At 41.9% G+C, this 17,323-nt stretch overlaps 3 protein-coding genes across 3 annotated transcripts in view; 1 reads left to right on the top strand and 2 right to left on the bottom strand.

The window, feature by feature from the left end:
* Positions 1-5,735, bottom strand: part of lmbr1 (limb development membrane protein 1) — a 49,835-nt gene extending 44,100 nt beyond the window's left edge. The window contains exons 1-2 of the mRNA XM_015954628.3: positions 5,537-5,735; positions 3,334-3,406 (exon numbers count right to left, since the gene is read on the bottom strand). Coding sequence (XP_015810114.1) covers positions 3,334-3,406; positions 5,537-5,599 — 136 coding nt within the window. The 5' untranslated portion in view covers positions 5,600-5,735. The remainder of the gene's footprint in view (positions 1-3,333; positions 3,407-5,536) is intronic.
* Positions 5,736-6,114: 379 nt separating this feature from the next.
* Positions 6,115-12,739, top strand: nom1 (nucleolar protein with MIF4G domain 1). Its single transcript, XM_015954630.3, has 11 exons — positions 6,115-7,132; positions 7,222-7,334; positions 7,593-7,788; positions 7,883-8,206; positions 8,290-8,400; positions 8,670-8,840; positions 8,917-9,038; positions 10,640-10,772; positions 11,956-12,087; positions 12,150-12,259; positions 12,337-12,739. Exons 1-11 carry the CDS (start codon positions 6,254-6,256, stop codon positions 12,512-12,514), a joined length of 2,469 nt encoding a protein of 822 aa, XP_015810116.3. The 5' UTR covers positions 6,115-6,253; the 3' UTR covers positions 12,515-12,739.
* Positions 12,740-14,891: 2,152 nt separating this feature from the next.
* Positions 14,892-16,725, bottom strand: mnx1 (motor neuron and pancreas homeobox 1). Its single transcript, XM_015954631.3, has 3 exons — positions 16,109-16,725; positions 15,624-15,784; positions 14,892-15,190 (listed from the first exon to the last, which is right to left on the bottom strand). Exons 1-3 carry the CDS (start codon positions 16,611-16,613, stop codon positions 14,903-14,905), a joined length of 954 nt encoding a protein of 317 aa, XP_015810117.1. The 5' UTR covers positions 16,614-16,725; the 3' UTR covers positions 14,892-14,902.
* Positions 16,726-17,323: the final 598 nt, after the last annotated feature.

Genomic DNA, 17,323 nt, shown 5'->3' with positions numbered 1-17,323 from the left:
AACCAAGGACATGATTATTGATTTTAGACGCTCCGCACCACCCCACCTTGGTAGTAGCATCATCCACGGTGAAGTGGTGGAGGTGGTTGAAGAGTACAGATACCTTGGTTCTTGGATTGACAACAAGCTGCGGTTTGTCACAAACACGGACTCCATTTTTAAACGAGCTCAGCAGAGAATCTATCTTTTAAGGAAATTGAACTATTTTAACGTGAATAAAAGGATTCTCTGCAACTTTTATAGCTGTTTTATAGAAAGCATTTTAACATTTTCATTTGTTTGTTGGTACAAAGCCTTGTCCATGAAGGACAAAAAGAAGCTGCAGAGCATTGTAAAAATCTGCTCCAAAATTATTGGCGCCAAACAAAGAAACTTACAGTCTCTTTGGGAGGAGAGGGCGCGAAAAAAGGCTAAATGTATCCTTGGTCAGCCCCTCCATGCTCTGCACTCTGAGTTCTCTCTTATGCCCTCAGGACGTCGTTATTATGTACCTTCTCGAAAAACAAACCGCTTTGCCAACTCCTTTGTTCCATCAGCTATTGAACTGCTTAACTCTGAGCCGGGAGGGGTGGCGAAATAACAGCGAAGTATCATCGGCTTTAAGCATGTGCCATTTTTGGAGGGCTGCTGCTCATCCTCTACCCTTCATTTAGGATGTGTTCGGCATGTTGGTAGTGACACACATTGTGTGATTGTGTGATTGTATAAATGGATTGTTGGCTTGGTTGTTTTTATGAGCGAGTTATTCTGTGTGGTAAGCTACAAATTAATTGCCCCATGGGGACCAATAAAGTTTTCTGATTCTGATTCTGATTCTGATTCTGGTACTGGAGAGGAGGGTCCGATCGATAGTTGAATCTCAGATTGAGGAAGAGCAATGTGGTTTTCGTCCTGGCCGTGGAACAGTGGACCAGCTCTATACCCTTGCAAGGGTGACGGAGGGGGCATGGGATTTTGCCCAACCAATCCACATGTGTTTTGTGGATTTTGAGAAGGCTTATGCCCATGGCCCCAGGGGCACCCTGTGGGGGACACTCCAAGAGTATGGGGTGAGTGGCTTTCTGCTAAGGGCCATTCAGTCCCTTTACCACAGGAGTGTGAGTTTGGTCTGCATAGCCGGTAGTAAGTCGGACCTGTTCCCGGTGAGGGTTGGACTCCGCCAAGGCTGCCCTTTGTCACCGGTTCTGTTCATTACCTTTATGGACAGAATTTCTAGGCACGACCGTGGTGTGGAGTGTGTCGAGCTTGGTGGCAGGAGAATCTCGTCTCTGCTTTTTGCGGATGATGTAGTCCTCCTAGCTTCATCCAGCTCTGACCTTCAGCTCTTGCTGGGTAGGTTCGCAGCTGAGTGTGAAGCGGCTGGGATGAGGATCAGCACCTCCAAATCTGAGACCATGGTTCGCGACCGGAAAAGGGTGGCTTGCCAACTCCGGGTCAGGAGAGAGGTCCTACCTCAAGTGGAGGAGTTTAAGTATCTCGGGTCTCGGGTTCACGAGTGAGGGTAGGAGGGATCAGGAGATCGACAGGCAGATTGGTTCGGCGTCTGCAGTGATGCGGATGCTGAACCAATCTGTCGTGGTGAAGAGGGAGCTGAGCCAGAAAGCCAGGCTCTCAATTTACCGGTCGATCTACGTCCCAATCCTCACCTATGGTCATGAGCTTTGGGTAATGACCGAAAGAATGAGATCGCGGATAGAAGCGGCCGAAATGAGTTTCCTCCGTAGGGTGGCCGGATTCGGCCTTAGAGATAGGGTGGGGAGCTCGGACATTCAGGAAGGACTCGGAGTAGAACCGCTGCTCCTCTGGATCGAAAGGAGTCAGTTGAGGTGGTTTGGGCATCTGGTCAGGAAGCCTCCTGGACGCCTCCCTGGGGAGGTGTTTCGGGCATGTCCTGCCGGCAGGAGGTCCCCGGGTCGACCCAGAACACGTTGGAGAGGTTACATCTCCAATCTGGTCTGGGAACGCCTTGGGGTCCTGGCGGAGGAGCTGGTGGAGGTGGCCGGGGAGAGGACGGTCTGGAGCTCCCTAGTTGGGATGCTGCCCCCGCGACCCGGATAAGTGGAGGAAAACGACGATGACGACATGTAGCCTCTCATCCCAGAGGCTTCTTCCTGACTTTGGTTGTGGTCAGAAACAAACACACTGGTTCTGCTGCAAGTCTTTTTCTTTTTTTCTCCAAAACATGTTTTTGTCTAAATGAAGGTGATGTTATTGTTCATAGAATTAAAATTCATGTTGAAGTTAAGATTATTTCATCAAGTAGAACCTGTGGTTAGCTGGCTCATTTAAAACATGTCAAATCTTGAAAGAATCGGAATCGGGAATCGATAGGAACCGGAATCGAAACAAGGATTTGGAATTGGAAAAGTTCTAAATCAAACAATGCCCAATCCTAGTTGTAGGCTTCACCTAAACTCACTCTGGTTTTAGATCTTTTACGGTCGCTCCTCTTCACAAAAGGATAACGACATCTTCTGGGCTCAGAAGAAGCTGCATGACTTGCCGAGTCTGCCATTTTCCACAGTGCCAGCCTCGAGTGCCGAGCAGACTGTTTGGCAACCTGCAATGGTTCTATTGGCTGGAAGATGTAAACATAGACCCATTGTGCCCACCAAATTAAATATTTGATCATTTTTTTTAATTAAAATATAGATTTGAAAGGAAGTACTGTATCTTCATTCCACACACTTCAAAATGCTCCATGGAGGTATCGTTTTTTTTTTAAATATGGCATTTTATTAAACTGTTCCATATTCAACCTTTAAGTAAATTCAACATCTCATTTTTAGAGTGTACTCATCAGAGTTATGCATTTAATCAAAAAGTGCAGCTAATGCAATCTCTTTTTTTTTTTACAACAATTTTACACTCCAAGCATAAAATCTGGCTCTGAGTAAAAGCTTGACCTTCCTTCAAAGTAAAATGTGTAGCTGGGTGACCTTTTATTTTAGGAATATAAGACAATATTCTGCTGAAGTCTTTGTTCAAAGTCTGATTCTTTTGCTTTATTTTTCTTTATACAGGGCAAAATATGTCCACATTAACAAAACAGTGTTTCTGTGACCAACTGTGTTTGCGTACTTTAGCTCTGAGTCCACTGAGGGAGGATCTAGTTCACACTAACACAGCAGTAACAATGACAGATTGCTGTACATGGCTGGGTGTGGTCCACCACATAAACTTTCATCATTTATTGGCCCTGACATCTTTTCTATCTAAACACAATGAAGAGTTGTGTTTCTGAGCAAACAAAGAGGTAAACAAACTTTAATCTGTGAGAAAACGACAGGTAAGACAGAAGTTCCTAAATGTCAGACTTTGCAGAAGACTCACCGCTCTTCCTCTTGTATCTGGTTATGATGAAATAGGACACAATGTAGAGGACAGCAAACAGGAGAAAGCAGATCTGAAAACAACAAAAGCTTTTTAAAAATAAAGTCTGTGAATTTCTCTGAGATGAATCTATCTGCATCATGACAATATGATGAAAATATGAAAAATGAAAATATTGTGATATTTCAATGTATCGATATTTTCTTACATCCCTAACAGTTATTAATAAAGAGTGGGCTTGTATGGCTATTCGTTAATCTGATAATAAAATAAACTGATGTGTTCATTTTTGAAGAAAATTACTGAAGCTAAAAACCAATCAACAGAAATTATTGTTTACATGTTTTTGTTTGTGCAAACCTGCAAGATTTCTATGTAACTAGTCTAAAAACATGAGCTACATTCCATCTAGAGGTATGCACAGAAATGGAATTCAACCCATGACTTCCTTGATACTTTCCAGTGAAAAATTCTAAGATCATGCTTATCAACACTGGTTTAAATATTTGACTTAAACAGCCATTAATTCATAATAGATAATAACTGCATTTCTTCAAGAAATACCAGGGTTTTCATTAACTGCCAGTGAATTAGGTGCATGCATTTTTTTTCTGGAAAAAATGAATTCCTTCAATTTTATTTTAAACTTTTCCCAACTGATCAGCCTTTCTTGCATATAATCTACATTAGTGATGAGAGTAAAAGTAATCTTCAACTCTGTTTCCACGGTCTGAGAAAATTAAATTACCGCAGACTCAAAACAAGTTGGATTACAGAACGATCATATTCCACATTCCTTTTTTCCGACTGGGACACTGACCAGGATGTAACTAATGTTAGAACCTCCTATGTCAGCACTTTGCACCTTGTCAACACTACACAAATGATCATGGTTGAGCTGAGACGACCCAGCAAGGCTGGATAAAAACAAAGAAAAGACATATTTTGCATCAGTCCGCCAGTACCCAGAATGATCCAGATGCATAGTCTTGATAAATTGGTTGAAACAGATAGACAACCAACGCAAGGGAAGATCAATCGATTTATAAACAATAACTTGTCACCTGGCTTGGTTTGATTTGCTCTAAACTGTCAACATATTTTTAAATAATAATCCAGTAGGATCCACTCTGGGATTAATACTTTCCAAAGCTTCAAATCTATTAAAAACATTCGTTTTATCACTGAATCGTGTTTATGAACGTTAAACCTAACCCAGAGTAACCTGAACTACTAAAATAACATGAGCAACAACAAATGTCAGCCTTGTGACGGCTGCTGAAATCCACCCAGAAACTGACTCACCTAAACACTACTACTAACTGATACACTGACATCACAGCACCACACAGCTTGATTCAATAAGGACATGGGATATTGAGAGACAGAAGTAAAGAGACGCTCAGGACAACGTGTACAAGCTAAAACTGGAATGTTGAGCTTGCCTGAATGTGAGACATTTGACAGTTTACACAAGTGCTTATACAAAACATGAATAACCAAGATTATTCACTGTAGATTAAGTGCCCCCACTTGAAATGTTTATTGTATTTATTTTTAGATGAATATGTGTCAGCATCAAAACACCATAAAACTCTGATGTACTGCCATATGAAAGAAGCATCTTGTTTGGAGCAAAATAGGTTTTATATTTGTACCAGTTAATGTCAATAGCTCTTTGTAGGAGGGAGGGGGTTATTTTCTTTAGATTAAATATCGAAATAAGACTCAAAATCAACATATGAACAAATAAGAGATTAGTCTGTCTCTAATTAATGCTAGAGTTAGTTTGGGACGAAAGTCTTTGCTTAACAGCATACTATGAAACATAGTAAACGCATAAGTGTGTTATTGAAAAATTAGCATCCCTTATATAGTTTTAGATTACATTTAGTTTTTAAAACTCAGATAACGAGCGCCCTTGTAAATTTTCTGAAATTTGTGCTTGAAACAATTTCTTTAAAAATAAACTAGCTGCGCTAACTAGCTAGCAGCAGCTAACTTCATTCATTTTTATTAACGCTCTCATTATTTGTGTTACATTTAAAATACCAGACTATGCTGCATGTGGTAATTTGGGGAGAAAATAAACCGTGGCATCACGCAAACACAGCAAAATCAAACTAATTAAGTGCCAAATGCTAACGTTAGCTTCCGTTAATATGTAATAGACGGTGCTAGCGACCTAACTACGGATACTTACAATGTACTCTCGAACTTGGCTGTGAAAATTCTGCTCTCTTATAGTAACATCGTCTTCTTCCATTCTTCATATTGGAAAAACAAAGAAGCTACAGCCTAACTACATTCTAGCTCAAACTCCTTCTCCGCTGCTTGGTACAAAGTGTTTTGGCTGGTTAAAGATAGTTAACATCAAACGTTATGCATTATTTAGACGCCAGCGCATGTAGCGGCGGCACATCGCGTAGGCGGGGTTAACGGCAGACTAGCATTGTCAGCGAGTGCGGCGTTATTGGTGTGTTATCAACCACTAGGTTCACAAATCTAAAGTAGATCACATTGACTTGTATAATTTAAGATGGCATTAGACACATCTTGTAGGCAAAGAATTTTGGAAGAAATTCTCGGTCTTCCGGTTGCTATACATTTTAGCCGGATTTATGCGCCAGTAAAGTGTAAAAAGGCTAACCTAATTTAAGAGGAAGTCAAAGCGCTCCGTGTTTTTAAAAAAAGGGAGGGGGGGGGGGGGGCTCAAAATGAATGACGTAATATTTAAGCGACGTGCACTAAAGGTATTCGTCACATGTTGTGCGTCATATCATGGAGGTACATGTGCTGTCTCAAGTATTTATTTGATCAAAATAGGGCATATTTTCATTCTCTGTGCTACCTTTAACATCCTTGCAGACATTTCATACTTAATTTATTGAAACTTATTCGAAACAAAGAATTTGTTGAAATGAAAGGAAAATGGAAGCAGAAAAGCAAAAAGAAGAAAAGCAACGCGGTTTTACAGAAGTACATGGTGGCTGTAGGTGAGTTCGTTAAAAGCAAAAGTGGTGAGGAAGAAACAGAGGGTGACCGCCATGGGCTGAGATTTGTAAAAAGGAAAAGCAGAAAGGAATTACGCAAAGAAAAGCGAAAACTGAAAAAAGCTAAGATGAAAAGTCATTACGAAGGCAAAAAGGATGTCTGTTTGGCTCCTAGTGATGGTGAAACCTCAGGAACAAATGCTGAACGTCAGCCACGGGTCCACAGCAAGAAGTCTGATAAACCAGACATGGAAGAGACTAAAAAAGAGTCAAGCAAACCTGCTCATGAATCCACTGACCATTCTGCAACTAAATCCAAGTCCAAGAAAGATAAGAAAGTCAACAAGCTCCAAGAATCAAGAAAAATGGCGCTACTAGAGGCAAATGAACAGGAAGACAGAGAGATAAAGAAGTTGGAGCGATGTCTGGGGTTTAACAAAAGGAAAAACAAAAAAACCCTCCCACAGTCTTTTGTAGACAATGGACTTGACTTCGTCCTGGGTGTCCTGGACTCCGGCTCATCAGCAGCAGGGATGTATGATGAAGATAACGAGGATTATGAGATGGACATGGCCAAAGAGAATTTTAAGAAGCTTGATGAAACTGACTCTGAGGGGTCAAATGAAGGTGAAGGTCGAGGCAGTGGCGATGAGGAGGATACTAGGGGGGATGATGATGAGGAGGAGGAGGAGGAAATGGATGATGGCAACCATGAACTGAATGAGCGAGACGATGCAGATTCAGATGAGGAGATTGAGGAGGAAACGGAGGCAGAAGCTGGCATTCCTGACTCAAAACTAGAAGCAGTGAGTTCAGATTCTACAGATTTTTTGTGTCTGCGTATTTCTATCTGTACAGCTGATCTAACCATAATACATTTATTTAAAATTTTAAGGTTGCCTCTACAGCTGGGAAGTATGTGCCACCTCACCTGCGTAACATGAGAGATGATAAACGGAAAGCTGAGCTGGATAAACTGAGACGGAATGTGAAAGGCCTACTGAACAGGTACAAAAGCCGATTCAAGGACTGATAAACCCTTAAAATAAAATAAAAAATCCATTTATTCCCCCCTTTTCTTGGGTAATGTATGTATAAAACATGTAAAATTGCCTAAATTAATATTAAAATATTGTAGTTTTTCTAATTAAAGGCATATTTCAGCGAGTGCTTACTGGAAGTCCAATTATCCCCAAGTTTCTTGCAAAGTTTTTTCTATAATTCTCCAGTTTTGCATCGTCATTCTCATCAATGCATTCTTCCCAGATTAAGTGAGCCCAACGTGGCCTTCATCTGTGGCCAGCTGGAGGAGCTGTACATGAGCTGCAGCAGGAAGGACATGAACGACGCTCTGACCGACGTGCTGCTCGCAGCCTGTGTGGCCCCGACGCTGATGCCAGATCGGCTGCTGATGGAACATGTGCTGCTTGTTAGTGTCCTGCATCATGCTGTGGGGCTGGAGGTGAGAGAACGCACGTTTATTCGTAAAAATGTTTTCCTCTGTTCACGTTTTGATATTTTGAGTCAAATATGAATGATCGCATTTTGTCCTTTAGGTCGGCGCTCATTTCCTCGAGACCGTGGTGCGCAGGTTCAACGAGGCGTACAAAACCTCTGGTGAGGGAAAAGAGTGTGACAACCTCATCGCCATCATCGCTCACCTCTACAACTTCCAGGTGGTTCATTCCGTCCTCATCTTTGACGTCCTGAAAGAGCTGGTGGGAACGTTTACGGAGAAGGACGTGGAGCTGATTCTCTTCGTGCTTCGGAATGTAGGCTTCGCCCTGAGGAAGGACGACGCTCTGGCACTCAAAGAGCTCATCTCTGAGGCTCAGCGTAAGGCCAGCGACATGGGGTCAAAGGTCAAGGATCAGACCAGGGTAGGCCAAGGAAAAAGAGTCATTACATGTGCAGAAAGCTCATTCTTAAAACGAGTGATGGAAGCTCATTAACCTGCCCTCAGGTGCGTTTCATGCTGGAGACCATGTTGGCTTTAAAGAACAACGACATGAGGAAGATCCCCGGATATGACCCTGAGCCTGTGGAGAGACTGAAGAGACTGCTGCGGACTCTGGTAGGTCGTTTTCATGGGATCTAAATTCATTCAAACTGACAATGTAAGAGGTTTTGTAATGCACAGCGAAGAAAAGTGTTTCCCTACACAAGTGAGACCCCAAATCTCCTCAATAAGCCACCGCTGGGCCTTCGTCGGTGTCTGTCATCATATTCTACCACTAGGTGGCCTCAGAGTCCAACTTGTAACTTCCAGATCACTCAAGCGAGGTCCTCTTTATCAGAGTTGATATGAATGTGACTAATTCCTGGATAACGTGTGATACTCAGATCCACAGTAGCTCAGCAGGCAGTGACCTGAAGCTGAGGGTCTCTTTGGAAAACCTCCTGAAAGCAGAGCAGGTGGGTCGCTGGTGGATCGTGGGCTCGTCGTGGAGCGGAGCGCCCATGATCGGCAAGCCGGGAGACCCAACATCAAAGCAGAGTCCTGCTGAAGGACAGGTAGAGTTTCAGCGGCTCGTGTCCCGGCGGGCTGAACTAAGGGGACATAAACTTTTTTTATTTTTATTCCCTTTAGTTTAGTCACAAAGTGTTGGAGCTGGCTCGAAAACAGAGGATGAACACTGAAGTCAGGAGGAACATCTTTTGTGTGCTGATGACCAGTGAGGATTACATCGATGCTTTTGAGAAACTCTTGAGGTTTGTTCAGTTGGTCCAGCTTCCAAAATAGAGAACATCCACCAAGGGCTGCTCAATTAATCGAATTTTAATCACGATTACGATCTGAGTTTTGAACGATTATAAAAACAAAACAAGCCGATTATTTGCTCCTCCCACTTGCGCTGCCCTGAGTTGCAAATGAAGCGCTCCTCCACAGTGTTGCCAACTTGGTGACTTTGACGCTATTTCCAACAGCGTTTCAGACCCCCTTCTTGACTTTTTAAATCTTAAAAGTATCTAGCAAACACCTCAGAAACATCTCTGGTAACCCTTAGCTACTTTCTGGATAACTGTCGTCGACATTTCCTGCAGGTTAGCTTAACACTCCGCCTGCGCTCCGGACCGTTCTTCAGGACATTAGGAAAGGGAATGATGTAGTGATGTGTTGGTCGCTAAAGAAACAGCTCTCTGAGCCGGCTCCCTGTTGGAGTAACCAGAGTGAGTGACACACCGCACCTGCGGACTCCTGAGCCACTAAAAACGGCTAAATGTGCGTGTGCGGCGTGCTAAACACACATGCAGCTTGCCCCTGATTGCTGCGACCGGGTTGGGGGTGCAGCTGTGGTTGGGACAGTTATTACATTAACTGATGGACGACTTGTAAATAAATAGTTCATAAATAAGGTAGAAATAAGTTCCTCACGCTGATAACTAATAACTAATCTCTCTGAGGACACGGTGCTAGTGCACTCTCCTACAGCACATTGACACGACTCAATAAATGTTATGCAACATTTTTTGAACATCAATTTATTTGCATTTATTTGTTATAAATGCCACTGTATAATTCTTGCTGTCAGCATTAGCAAGATATTGGTATTTGGGTCTGTACTGGTTAGACTTAGCCTGGCAAGCCAGACTAAATAAATGTATTATTTAGTCTGGCCATGCTCCATTGACGGCTCTCGGTTGTGGGGCGGGTTCTACTGTTGTCTTTCAAATGATCTCCGCATTCCACTGGACAATGAATGTGACATACTCTTGTTTCACTCTGTTGCATCATCCCACCCACCAGGCATATAGAGTGCCCTGATTGGCCCACAAAGCGAATAAAGCTCTGTGATTTGTTCACTAAGCAGATAGAGCACTATGATTGGCCCACCATTATGGACCAATCACAGCTCTTTGTGTGTTTGAAACCCCTCTAGAGAGCTGTGATTGGCTAGCCAGAGTCCTGGTAGGAGCTGCTGAGGTTCCAATGGAGCATGCCTAGACCATTCTTTGCAAAGCAAGAATTTGGTCTAGTTCACTAGGCTAGGTTAGACTTAAATGAGGTAAACCAAGGTCTATAGCCCTTGGGTCATAGACTATGAGCTATAAGTATATTGGTCTTTTTATACTGGGAATCAGGAGTTCTTTTAGTGATCATCTTGTTTCTTATTTATTTTTGTCCTGATTGTGCCCTGAGCAATTTTATGACTGAATAAAAACAAATAAAATCAACATAAATTGAAAAATCGTCCTAAATAATCGAGAACTCAATTTCAGTCACAATAATCGTGATTATTATTTTTGCCATAATCGAGCAGCCCTACACCCACTTTTTTATGCTTCAGCTCTTTTCTTTTGTTTGTCTGAAGGATGGGTCTGAAGGACAAGCAAGAAAGAGAGATAGTTCATGTTCTGATGGACTGCTGCCTGCAGGAGAAAAACTTCAACGCCTTTTATGCCGTACTGGGAGAGAAATTCTGCTCTCACGATCGCCGCTTCCAGGTAGTTCTCCAGAACAGATCACACACACTCCACACCTTATGTTGATGAGATCCGTGTGGCCTTCAGTTCACCTCTGAAGTGTGGGAGTTTTTAACGACCTCTTGTCTTCTCATTTGACTCAACTGTGATGACAAATAAAGAGGCAGAGAGAAGACACTTCCTACAGCTCATATCAGAGACCATTGTTCCCATCAAAGAGCTCCGAGTGGAGCTGCCGGGAATGTTTGCTCTTCACATGTAAACTAGGATTCCCGGGTTCCTGATCAGAGAGAATTACTGGCGTTCTAAATGCAGAAATTATAGATTATTTTTTCTTTGCTTTATTTATTTTTTTGCATACAGATTGTTTTATAATTTTTCCTGCATAAAATTTTGGAAAAAGGGTCAAAATGGACATAAAATAGAAAATCTGAAAATGTTTTATTTTTTAGTTTTATTTATTTATTTAATTTTTTATTTATTTAAAAACTTTTTTTCTCAAATGTTCTTCCACCATTTATTTATTTATTCATTCATTCATTTATTTATTTTCACTATGATTTTGAAGGCAGTGATTGATGCTTTTCCCAGCACTTTGACTTTATTATTATTACACAATATTCATAATCATTCAAATTGACACCATATGACAAAACAACAAATAGATAAATATCAGTAGTTCCAATAAAATTATGTACTTTTTTTCTGTTGGTCAAAACCAGACAAGCTTGTGGCTTTCTAATTTTAGAAAGCAGCCAATTTTGTGAGTCGTAAGACAATTTCATTAATATTTCCACAATAACTAATAATCTTTACTGTTAAATTTACTGGAGGTGGGATTTTCTCTTATTCATAACATAAATATGCATTTATCTTGTGAAGCTGCCGTTTCATTTTTCCTTTGGTGTCTGGTAGAAGCACTAAGCTGATGTGACCACTAGGTGGCGGTAAAACACCTTATAACGAATTACCCTTGAATTCTCTGGAGCTCTGCTTGAAATTTCTTTTCTCTAGTGATAAAATGTCAGCTACTCACCTTCAAAATGTGGGAAAGTTAGTTATTTTTTTGTGTCACACATTTATGTTTGATCTCTTTGGTATCTACTTCTAAATAGTCCCAGTATCTGAGACTACTTTGATTTAGAAGTATTTGTGTGTAATCTGTGTTTGGTTATTTATTACTGGTACATCTTTGTGCTCTTAGATGACGTTCCAGTTCAGCCTGTGGGATAAGTTCAGGGAGTTGTCCAACCTTCCCACCAGCTCCTTCAACAACCTGGTCCAGCTGCTGACCCGATTCCTCCAGAGAAAGTGCCTCTCGCTCTCCGTTCTCAAGGTGAGGTGAACAAGCAGCTCTCACGATGTTTAATAAACTGATCTAAAGGTTTTCTCTTGTAGGCCATCGAGTTTGGAGAGTTAGACAAAGCTACGGTGCGTTTCCTGCGTCAGGTTCTGACCAAACTGCTGAAAGAATCCGAGTCAGAAGATCTGGTCAACATTTTTGGGAGGTGAGCTTCTTCGCTGTTGGATTTTCTTTGCTGCTATTATAAATGAAAGCCTAAAACATCCTCCATTGTCCCACCAGGGTTTCAGGAATTCCTAAGCTACGAATGCTGCGAGAGGGTTTGAAGCTCTTCATCAGCCACTTCCTCCTGAAGAACACCTCGTCGCTGGGACCGGCTGAGCAGGCGGCGGTGCTGTCGGAGCACGCTCAGGTCGCTGTTAAGGCCATGGAGGCTAGAGAGGCTACGCTAAAGCTATGAAACTTAAACACACACACACACACGTGCGCTGGGGGGGGAGACGACGACAAGACAAACATGTTTTCAGTGACATCTTTGTAGTGTAAAATATTTGAATGCAGGTCTTTTAGTTTCTGATTTATTATTCTGCTTAATTCAACAAATATAAAAAATGGCTGCAATTTTTATATATTTTATCCATAAAATCCTGTTTTTTTATTTGTTAATAAAAAAAGACAATGGGTACCTTGTTGTTTTTTCTCATTCATTCACCAAAACTAACATTGCTTTCTTAAATAATTCATAATAACTACTTCCTAGATCTCTTAGATGTTCACGTTTGTCAAGATTTTCCTCTTACATATGGATCTAATAACAGCTGCCCCGGCATCATCAATATTGAATCGTCTGTTTCAAAGCTCCCCTTATTGGATTTTCTTGTCCTGTCTAGATATTGCTTTGATTGTGTGTGTGTGTGTGTGTGTTTGTGTGTGTGTGTGTGTGTGTGAGAGAGAGAGAGACTTTAGTGTCACATAGGCAACTGTTGAGTTGTTAATTTACCGTTTACTCTCCCTGATGAGATGACCCGGACACTGAACCTGTTCCGTTTGCTAGCTGACACCACATGGTTAGCATAGCGGAGTCATTCTGTTACATTTGAGACATGCTCCTATTAATTAGCTGCATTGGTGTTGCCTGCATTCATCTAAAGATGGAGTCTGGGCGTCCAGGGGTCAGAAACAAGCCACTCAGGTCACCAGGAGGAGGATTTTAGCTCTGCTGCAGAAGGGAAACTCTGAGCTGCTTTAGATTCATTTAAAAAGAGATTAACCTCTACAGCAGACGTGTCCAAAATTTTCAAAACGAGGACCAAAATCGTCATGTTAGTCCTTGTTGGCTTAAAATGGGATTTTCTTTCATTAAAAAAAAATTGAGAAGTTCTTTTTTATTTTTTTGGATACTCCTCAAAATGTGTCAAATTGCATATTACACATAACATGTTAAAAAGGATTATTGTCTTTTAACAACCTGCTGGAGAGATAAAGAAAGCATTCAAAAATCTGAATGCAATCAAGGACCGCCCAAATGACTCTGAGGGCCGTTAATGACCCCGGAGCCGTGTGTTGGACATGCCTGCTACTGGGAGGCTAAGCACTCCAAGTCTCACAGGTGACCCTCAGCTGAACTTTAAATTAGATCCCTCCATAATCCTGTGAGAAACTGCAAGAATGACCAGAAAGCAGCTGTAGATGAACCCAAATCACACCTGGAAGGTTATTAATCCCTATAGTATACTTTTATTTGTAAAATGTTACATTCAGGATTTTGCATATTTTAAGTATTATTATTTATTCTCTCATTTTGCTGCTTTTGTCACTGTAATTGTGACGTATCCCCACTAAGGGAAAATAAAGGGATTTTATATTATATTCTGTTGGGAAAGCCGGAAATAAAATATTCCTAACTTCCAGAGACATCATGTTCTTTTATGTGCTTGGTTTTGTTCAGTAAACCTGTTTGACTTGTTTTAAATTTTAATTCTTCATATTTATTACTTTTATTTTATTCTCGTTCCTATTTATTAAACTTAAAATATATAAGTTTTCTTAAACTTTTGAAATAATAGCATAAAAGCAGTTCAAGTGGTTAAAATTTTTCCCTAAACCAAAGTTCTCAAGTTTATAAAAATTAATAAAAGCTGCAAATCAAAATCTACCCGTTTTCTTTGTCAATTTGTAGCAATTTTTTTCAAAACGCCACAAGCAAACTATAACTTCAAAATTTAAAAAATCAAATACGAGCATTTTAGGATATTTTATGTCCAGTTTGGAAAACAAGCAGAAATCCTTCCGCGGGCCTTCTCAATGGGTTATTATAGGAGCCCGTTGCTGGTGTGGTGTGAAATGTTTCCTGTGTCTGACTGCCCTCTCGCTGTTTGCTCCCACTGCACGTTTGCACCGATCCGACAGCGCTATTAGCAGTAATTCCCATGACCCGAGCTGTCAGAGCAAAGAGAAGAAACACTTGCTGCAGCGCCGCCAGTAAATCATCAGCGCGCGTATAGATTCCCCTAAAAGTGAATCAAATGCGCAAAAAAATGAATTATATATATACATATAAAAGCATTTTATTTCACATTATTTACAGCAGAAGCTAAACAATATGCATGCACTGGACGATTTATAAATACATGATAGAAAAATAAATTTGACGCGTAATTTGGCGCACTAAGAAATCTACAGGATTGTTGCAAATCCTGGTCATGCAGTTTATCGGCTCTCCAGTCTCTTGCTTTATTGCCTGTTTATGACTAGATCTGTTTTAAAAAATCCTGGATTACATGCAGCTGCGTTTGTCAGCACCCCCCCCCACCCCCCCCCCCACCCCCACCCCCCAGTCAGATCAAGTTCATGGTTGCGGACTGACATCGCTGTTGTGATTCCGCTCGTCGTCCGAGGAACATTCCGACGAGTTGTACAGGAAGTTGTCTCCCTCGTCCTCATCACTGTCCCGGAAGTCTCTGATTCGACCGTTTTTTGAGTCCGTCTTGCTGTGATAATCCGATTGTTCGAGTCCGTCGGATTTCTCCTGTCCGCCCTTGGTGCCCTTCTGCTTCTCGGCCTCCTGAGCGGCCTGCTCCTTGGCCTTCTTACTCCTCTTCCACTTCATGCGTCTGTTCTGGAACCAGATCTTTACCTGTGGAGAGAAACAGATCAAATCTCCATTTGGTCTGATGACGCACCAGGTGTCGATCATTATATATTTTTGATCTGTTGGAAATATAAACGGAAACAAATTTCCTGAACCAATTACATGTTAACACACGTTCCGTTAATTTCTTTCAAAAACAACGCGTAAAAGTAGCTAATTGTGCGTAAAGAGCAGCTCTCCACTCGGAATTAGGATTTTCTATCGTGAATAAACCACAAAGTTGTCCAAAATTTTTTATTTCTTTTAGAGTAAAAAAAAGTTCACCCACATTTAGTTTGTGTTCATATAAGTTAGTTAAAATGAAAAAAAACGTGTTTTTTTTTTTTACCTCTGGAACAAATTGTTGTCATATTTGATCAATTTTAGCGCCTTGAAATGACTAAATCTGCATGATTATGATGAATAACAAGTGCGTTACCTGCGTTTCCGTCAGCATGAGGGACGTGGCTACCTCAAAGCGTTTGGGTCGTGACAAATACTTGTTGAGTTTGAACTGATGCTCCAGCTCCAGCAGCTGCTGACTCGTGAAAGCGGTTCTGGGTCTTCTGCACTTCCCCAGCAGGTTAGACTGCGCCTGAGCTGCAAAAGAATGTTTTTATAGTTTTCCAGAAATATGGGTTGATACAACATTCACAAATTTCTTAGGTGTTTGGCTCAAAAGACAGCTGGCACATGAATATATCAGCTTTTCCCTTCTTCGTTTTGAACAAATCTGTCAAAACGAGCAGGAACAAAAACGCCAGTATCTGAGGGCAGATCGCATGTCGACTGTGGCTTTCACACTCCTCTGCCACTTTCCCTTCTGTCCATTATCTGTCCATTTTAGTTCCTCTCACAGAAACCGCCTCTGATGGGAAATGGCTACGAGAATCAACAATTTATCAGAATGAAAGTCAAACTCACAGTTAAAGTCGGACATTTTTGGGAGCATCATCCCGGCCGTGGAGACGCGCAGCCAGTGGTCCAGCTGGAAGGTGCTGGCCGTCAGTTTGATGGGATCGCTGGTGTGGTGGTGATGGGATCCGTGCGGGTAGGAGTAGGCCAGGGCTGGATGCTGGCTTGTGAGCGCAGCAGCGGAGTAGGTGTACATGGGGTGACCGTAGAGAGCCTGCGCCGGGATCCCCGCGGTGCTCTGCGGGTGTAATCCAACCATGCTGTGCGGGCTGTTCAGAAAACCTGGTTTGGGAATTAAGCCGCAGGTGGAGATCCTGGGAGGAGACGGCGTCTCGGTGCGTAAAGACTCGGCGCTCAGCTCAGCGGATGCACCGCTTCCAGGATGCGGGATGGAGGAAGCGGTGGCGGAGGAGGAGGAGGTCATGGAAGTCACAAGTGCCAGCGGCGAGGTTTGCGCCTTGGGCGTATCGATTGCTAAAAGCGCGTCAATGCGAAAGTTTTTGGATTTCTCCATTGGGTCACCTCGTGCGCGTCCCTTTGTCGCCTCTGCGGCTGCGAAAAGTTGGAGGAGAGGAGAGCGCCGTTTTCTCCACCTTTCAAAAGTTAGGATGTGATCCGGAGTGTGAGCGAGGAGCTGCGTTTGACTCTTAATTCCACTCAGATGGAGGCGATTGGTGCAGCAGTCTGAGAGGGAGGGGGGTCTGTCCCGTCATGGGAGCGCGCAGCGTCAATGCTGCTCTGCATATTTTACAAGAAAATGGAGAATGACGCAAACATTTGGATGGATCCGTCGTGTTTCATTATAAAAACACTGGTTTACTTTTTAATAATTGGTTTATTTATTTATTTATTTATGTTTTTGCTGGTTTTGCAGACATAAAACAGCTGCAAAAAATTTGTTTAAAAATCAAATTCTTCCAGATCAACATACCCTTTCTTTAAATCATGATAGTTTGTTTTTTACGTTTGTTTTCATTTTAAGAGTCAAGCTATATGAGTCCAGATGTAAATAAATAAATAAACAAAAATGAGCATTCTGCATAATGAAGCACGTGCAACAGGGAAATTTAAATAAAAGCCCTCCTTCTGTCACTCCCCCCAATAAAGGTGGCAGATGCGCACTGGCTCCATTAGTCGGCTGAAACTTAATTTCTGTAAAAAAACATTGGTTTAAAAATTACGTTTTATCCCCTTTTAGGGCAGAAAAGATGTTTGCCATGGGGT

This window comes from Nothobranchius furzeri, chromosome 7 (assembly GCF_043380555.1).
Source record: "Nothobranchius furzeri strain GRZ-AD chromosome 7, NfurGRZ-RIMD1, whole genome shotgun sequence".
NCBI lineage: Eukaryota > Metazoa > Chordata > Actinopteri > Cyprinodontiformes > Nothobranchiidae > Nothobranchius > Nothobranchius furzeri.
The sequence above is the reverse complement of the archived record's forward strand: the minus strand, read 5'-3'. Positions and strand labels throughout refer to the sequence as shown.